Here is a 7,515-nt window from a genome sequence, read left to right on the forward strand (position 1 = left end):
AGAAGAAGGAAGCTGAGAGCGCTTATAGAAACGTTTTTAGTGATGAGCAAAACACAGAGATAGAATCAGATGCACGGATATGATTAGGAAGGTTGTTCCAAATATGAGGAGCTGCAAAGACGAAAGAACGTTCATCAAAGGTTCTTGTGTTGACACGAGGAAGTTTCAAAAGGTAACAGTCAGAGGAAGAGCGGAGATTTCTCGAGGGAGTGTAAACACTGATAAGGTCAGAAAAATATAAGGTCCTGCAGAGGGGAAAGCAAAATTGCAGAGACACGCAACCTTATATTCAATTTTCACTTCAGTGGGGAGCCAATGTAGAGTGTGGATGTGGGGAGAAATGTGATCAGTACGTGGGACACTGAGAGTCAGACGGGCAGCATTGTTTTGAAGTTTTTGAATTCGCTGAAGAAGGTTATGTGGGCAGCCAATGAGAGGAGAATTACAGTAGTCGATTCGTGATTGCACAAAAGCAGAAAAAAATCACCAGCTTATGTGAACAGACTGTAAATGACTGAACTAAAAAATGAGTTCGAACATCCTAAGCAATAGAAAAAAAAGAGAAAAAAGTTTCGGGCATAAAGGACGGTTTACATGTACACCTGACTGAGAGCACTTGGTGTTAAAAAAAAAAAATAACGAAAGACAGAAAACCAAAAAACACCCCATTAAATCTTCATTTTTTTCTGTACTTCCTTTCAGATAATATGGAGATAGACACACGAATCAGAACTGGAAATACAACGATTGAAGACCCGTCGACAACTTCAACATCGTACTGGATAGCATGATTTGGGTATTTGAAATGTTACAAGTAGATAAATCAACAAATAATGAAATCTGCATCATAGATAGATAGATAGATAGACAGATAGATAAATAAATAAATGAGTAAATAAATAAATGCATAAACAAATACATAAATAAATAAATGAAAACTTTACTGATTTAAAATCTTCTTTTTTTTGAGAAATCGGTTTTCCTTTCAATCCTATATCCATCATCGTCTTAAGCCACCCGCCCCCCACCCCCACCCCCTCATCACCCTCCTCCCCCTCCCAAAAACACACACATAGCGAAACAAATGATCTAAAAACCATTCCCTCTGCCCACCCAGCCATCCAAAACAAACAGTCCACCTGACCACACCAAAATCACCTACCGAGGTAAACATCGCCGCTCACCAGACAAACAAGAACTCAGAGAACTACTCACTGATAAGTTCTTTCACCAGTGGCATGCTTACGTAGCCGTCAGCAGTTGCATAGTCTGCCATCGTGAACACGACCTCTTCCTTTTTATTGAAAGGGATGGAATCTGTCAAACACATACACACACACACACACACACACACACACACAAGCGCGCGCGTGCGAACACACACACACACACACACACACACACACACACACACACATACATATATATATATATTTATTTATTTATTTATATTCCTTTTGACTCCAGTACAATTGATAATAAAGACATATCATATGCTATTCTATTTCATTCCATCCAATGGTCCATATCAGGTTGAAACATAAATCGAAACCCATATACAAACAAATATGACACAGACATTTAAAACATATATATGGATAGAGATGAAAGTAGGTGTGCATGCGCACTCATATGCGCGCACACACACACACACACACACACACACACACACACACACACACACAAGAAGCTATTGGCGAAGTAATTGGTGTTGGTCCCCAAAGTTTTGAATCGAAGACCCATGGGAGCTTCTGAAAAATCCTAAAGGCTGATGCTTCTGACTGAATGATTTTCAGTTTCTTTTTTTTCATGACTGCTTGTTCAAGGCGCTCTCAGGACCACATCCCGCAAAACGCCGTGGCACCTCTGTGTCAAGCCGGACTCATGGTGCGCAGGGTGACGCCCATATCTTCATTTTTCCGGTGATAAAGCAATATTGCATTTTGACACACGCACACACACGCACACACACACACACACACGCGCTCTCTCTCTCTCTCTCTCTCTCTCTCTCTCTCTCTCTCTCTCTATCTATCTATCTATCTATCTGTCTAACTCTGTTTTTCTTTCCCACCTGTTCTCCTCCTCTCTCTTAGCTTCTTTTAGCATAATAAATTCAGTTCTGAATGTACCCTTGAAGAATTCAAGAAAAGACATAATACAAAAAAACAACAACAGACAAAGAAAGCCAGAGAAAATATTCAGCTTTCGGCTTCCTAACAATTCTTCACATCTGCATGCGCGTGCGTGCGCACGCGCGTTCACACACGCACACACACACACACACACACACACACACACCCAAGCACACACGTGTGCGCACACACAGAGACGCACAAACACATAGTCATACATACATATTGAGAGAAGAAAGAAGAGACACAAATGATTGAAACTGATGGACAAAAACATAAAAGTCAGCGATTTTTTAACAGAGAGAGAGAGAAAGAGGCACACACACACACACACACACACACACACACACACACACACAAGTTATGGAACAGCCCTCACCACAAGCTTTCAGAATATGATCCTTCATGAAGTCGATCCATGCATGCCCCGTCTCCCCTGTATCGTGACCATAGACGCCTTGGCCAGGATCTCCATAAGAAAAGTGACTGGTAGGCTCCATGGTTCTCCTGTTTATTCTGTTCGTCCTGCCTTTCACCCCAGTTCACTGCAAGTTAGAAGCACAGTGACAAACCAGTACTGGACTGCAATGTGTTGAGATCTACCGTTGCGTGACATCGTTATACAATGATACATCTTTATTCCCAGTGTTGTGTCTGAAGTGTGCGTGAATAAAATATTTTGTCCATAGTGCGCTCGCAAAGATGGACACATGCAATGACCCGTGGATGTATTAACTCACTCAGTACGGCCAGTCCTCTCTTCTTCTCTACACAGAACCCTCGGATGTCCAGTGGGTGTCTGAATGACCCAACATTTAGCTTCCGTCGTCAGAAGTGTGGTATTCTTTGTCAACATTCACCTCTTCAGTATAAGAGCCTTCCGCTTGCAATATTTTGATGATGGTAATTGGGGTGAAACGCTGTTAACGTCGTCTCTTTCGCCGTTCGTATGGAGAGAGTTAAATTTGAATTGTTCTTCGCAAGTTGTCATAGGGAAAGACAACTGCTTGTTTCCAGTGTTCGGGGAAAGGAAAGGGAGTTGTACCTATATATCAGTATACTTGCTACAAAAATCAACATTCACCACAATAGCCACAATAGCATGACAGGTGGATTATTTGCGGATGTTGGTTGAATCCATAATTTTGATTGCGGAAATGATTCTTCGGTTTTAGTTTCCTTGCGGGGTCAGTTCTGTTTAGCCGGCATGGAGTCAACCTGCTCTTTCCAGAGCAGACATCAGCCAACACCAAGTGTGCCACAAGAGGATTTTACTTCGTATGGCATAGGAAACAACAACAGATCAAGAGACAGGCTGAGACGAGAACTGCATCACTGACAAACATAAAAAGAAGTGGTGAAGATGTGCGAACATGCTTTCCAAAGTAACGATCACAATGGGAGAAAGTAGAGCATTGGCAGAACTAAATAACACATAGATACAGACAATGAAGTCTCGTCTAACATCTCATTTATTTGAAATCATTGTTCTTTTTTCATTATGCTAAACATCCCAAAGTACTAACAAGAAGTGACTGTGGTCACACATATCTGGACGAATGATGCAGTCAGGAGAAGTATGTGCAACTGAGGAAAAGCCCACGGAAGCTTGATCAGGAAGAAAAACCCAGGGTAAGTGTGGCCAGAAAAAGAGAGACAGGCTTTTTTGTAAGCTGTTATGGGGAACTAGGCAATCCTAGATCATTCCAAAGTTTTCTAGTATCTGATGTTATTCAAGAACAGAGGCAGACCTATTTGTTGGACTGGTTATTGACTGTTCATTGTGTCGAAGATAATGTTCGGTATGTTTGAATGGGTAAAGTTCTCGGTGGGGAGTGGGTGGCGGGTGGCTGTATGTTCCTTTTGTGATGTTAGGCATCTTAATCTACAGGTCTGTTTTGGTACCTATTGTGTCAGTCCTGAGTCTTAAATATTTAGCCACCAAAGCCATTCTGCTGCGTTCAGTATCAACTGTCTTCGGCCAGTAGAACCACCATATATCGATTGCTACCTGTTTACTTTGCATTTTGAGATAGATGCGTGCCGAGTGTATATCGGGCGATAAGCCTGCTGGCCTTTCCTCACATATCCACCACCTTTATAAGTGCGTCAGTGCTCGCACACTCAAATAAAACATTCCTGCAACAACTAGGGCAATCGTTCCTAGCAAACCAGATTTACAGACCACAGCAGATAACCTTTTACTTTAATCCAAGGGTCTTAGGAATGCAGTTGCTGTGATCGTGTTTATTATCTTCTCCTGTATACCAAGTGTAGTCATACATGGGATGTTTTGCATTTCTTTCATTATATCATTGTATTTGTTGTTGTTGTTGTAGCTGTATTAAAATACCGATATCGTCTTGGTGAACAAGCACATTCCAGCTTCGCCTTAATAATCATTTTCTCTCGGCGTATGTGCATGTACATTTACGCATTCTTTTAAACAACGAAGCAGCAGTCTCTATCATGGTCTAAATTTGCAGCACCGGATAGAACTGGGTAGACTGTTAGTGTCCTAAGTTTCCTTTTTCTCATTGCTGCGACATGGAAACAACTTATATGTGGACCTACTCAGTCTACACACACACACACACACACACACACACACACACACCTTCAAATGACTTCTGCTGTGATCAACCAAAATGGTAAAGGGTGAAAGAATTGATTTCGAGACTTGTCAAATTGTATTTTAGAATGAATTGTATTTTTGTATTGTAATTTCACTGAGATGTGGCACTTTACGAATTGCTGGATGTTTGTTAATTAACTGCGTTCTGGGGGCTCTGTTTGAATCATAATTCGAAGCATGCCTTTGATTGTCAAATTATGTCCTGTCACCGCACTATTACCTGATCATAAACTGCTTATTTTTCGAGCCTGAAACGGGAGAGAAATCACATCGTAACACGATGGAAACTCAAACATTCCCCGCAACGTTTGTGTGCTTGTGAATTGTGTCTTACTTACTTTTTTGACTCTGGGTTAGTATAGAACCAGTTATCAGTTAAAAGACCTAACACTATTTCACAGTGAAGTCCTAATGCCCATGTTTGTTCTGTTATTATTTTGCTAATCACTGTCATTGTTAATGAAGGTATGTTATACGACGTTTGTTCCCTTTTTTGACATGACTACATTAACTGGCCAGACGATTGAGAGTAATGGAAAGATACACTAATCTATTTGTATTTATCTTTTTATTAAAACAGATTTTTCTGTGTGGAATTCGGGCTGTTCTCCCCAGGGAGAGCGCGTCGCTCTATAGCGCCACCTCCCCCCACCCCACCCCCCTCCTTTTTTTTCCCCCGCTGCGTGCAGTTTTTATTTGTTTTTCCTACCGAAGTGGATTCTTCTACAAAATTTTACCAGGAACAACCCTATTGTTGCCGTGGGTTCTTTTACGTGCGCTAAGTGCATGTTGCTCACGGGACCTCGGTTTATCGTCTCATCCGAATGACTAGCGTCCAGACCACCACTCAAGGTGCAGTGGAGGGGGAGAAAATATCGGCGGCTGAGCCGTGATTCGAACCAGCGCACTCAGATTCTCTCGCTTCCTAGGCGGACGCGTTACCTCCAAGCCATCACTCCACCTATGAAGTCTGATAAAGAAACTTTGTTACCCCAACATGTTCAGGATGTTCATTCCATGAATCACCTTTTCTTATCCCCAGACTTTCAATGTCACCATCCGCTTATGCATTGTACTTCACTCACGTGCTTCACCAGCGCAGGCTTCACTTGAGTTCTGAAAGAATCAACAAACGGCGATGAGTGGAATGTTAAGTTCTCACAGTTATTTATCCGGGTCCCCAGGCATTCAGCTGGCAAGGCGACATCTGTGACTGTTATGTAGCATAAAGACACAGGCATTCATGAGGCTGGGAATTTACGCAGCTCTTTGAACTCAAAGGCAAATGTAATTGCTTGACAAGATGGTGTGTATAACCCATTAGAGTATAGTTTCAAATTAACACTTTGTGCAGCATGTTCCAAAAGGCATTCTCCCGGGAGGCTGGGATTACGCGGTATCATCTGTGAAATGGGTGTCTTTGAAATCAAACGTAAATGTAATTGCTTAGAATCATGGTGTTTAAGCCAACTTGTATTTATCATCTCATACAGAGTGCAACAGAGCAAAATTTGACCAAAAAAAACCAAAACATTTTCATTTAAATTTCATTTGTTCATTTATTTATCTATCTGTTTATTCATTCATTCATTTATTTATTTATCTATTTATCTATCAATTTATTGTCATCCTTTTTTGACTCACTTGTGTAAACAAAGTGAGTCTATGTTTTAACCCGGTGTTCGGTTGTCTGTGTGTGTGTGTGTGTGTGTGTCCGTGGTAAACTTTAACATTGACATTTTCTCTGCAAATACTTTGTCAGTCGACACCAAATTAGGCATAAAAATAGGAAAAATTCAGTTCTTTTTAGTCATCTTGTTTAAAACAATATTGCACCTCTGGGATGGGCACAAACAAATAAAAAATGAAGCCTAATTATATGCAAACTGCATTTACTGTTATATTTATATTTTTTTGTATTCTCTAAACTTGGCATTTTGATCTGATATTCGACCCAACAAGAAGAGCAGTCATAATTATCATTTTTTTTGTTCAAACAGGAACTTCTTTTGCTAAGCATGGAAGTTGTATTTATTTTGCAAACGTTTTGGTGCAGATGGTAAAAAAGGGAAATTACTCTAATTAATGCTAGGGCACTTAATTTGCTTTAAACTGATCTTTCTCATCTTAAACATTACATTTTGAAACAAGAGAGGCAAGGCCTTCAAGACTCACTTGTGATGCACTTTTTAAAAAACATCCAAGCTTTTTATGTATTGAGTGTAATTTCAAAATGTAATGTTTAAGATGAGAAAGATCGGTTTAAAGCAAACTAAGTCCCCCAGCAGAGTAATTTCCCTTTTTTACTAACTGCACCAAAACGTTTGCAATAAACAAAACTTCCATGCTTAGCAAAGGAGTTCCTGTTTGAACAAAAAATGAAAATAATGACAGATCTTGTGTTGGGTCGAATATCAGATCAAAGTGCCAAGTTCAGAGAATATAAAAAAAAATATAAATATAACAGTAAATGCATTATACTCAATACATAAAAAAGCTTGGATTTTTTTTTTTAAGTGTATCACAAGTGAGTCTTGAAGGCCTTGCCTCTCTTGTTTTTTTATTTTTATTTTTATTTTTATTTTTTTTTACTTCATTCATTCAGTTAGTTGTGACGCAGCACTCGAAAACCCCGATAAGTAAGAATATATCATTTTGACAATTGTGCACTTTCTGAAAGTAAAAAATTCGCAGAGATGAGCATCTATGTGTCTAAGTTTGTGTATGCGAATGTTGGTGAATTAT

General features: G+C 40.0%; 1 protein-coding gene across 1 annotated transcript in view; it reads right to left on the minus strand.

The window, feature by feature from the left end:
- Window positions 1–5,938, minus strand: part of LOC143287406 (uncharacterized) — a 17,301-nt gene extending 11,363 nt beyond the window's left edge. The window contains exons 1-3 of the mRNA XM_076595383.1: window positions 5,856–5,938; window positions 2,515–2,680; window positions 1,216–1,317 (exon numbers count right to left, since the gene is read on the minus strand). Of these exons, the coding sequence (XP_076451498.1) occupies window positions 1,216–1,317; window positions 2,515–2,635 (223 nt within the window). The 5' untranslated portion in view covers window positions 2,636–2,680; window positions 5,856–5,938. The remainder of the gene's footprint in view (window positions 1–1,215; window positions 1,318–2,514; window positions 2,681–5,855) is intronic.
- Between the last annotated feature and the right edge of the window lie 1,577 nt (window positions 5,939–7,515).

This window comes from Babylonia areolata, chromosome 11 (genome assembly GCF_041734735.1).
Source record: "Babylonia areolata isolate BAREFJ2019XMU chromosome 11, ASM4173473v1, whole genome shotgun sequence".
In the NCBI taxonomy this organism is placed as follows: domain Eukaryota; kingdom Metazoa; phylum Mollusca; class Gastropoda; order Neogastropoda; family Buccinidae; genus Babylonia; species Babylonia areolata.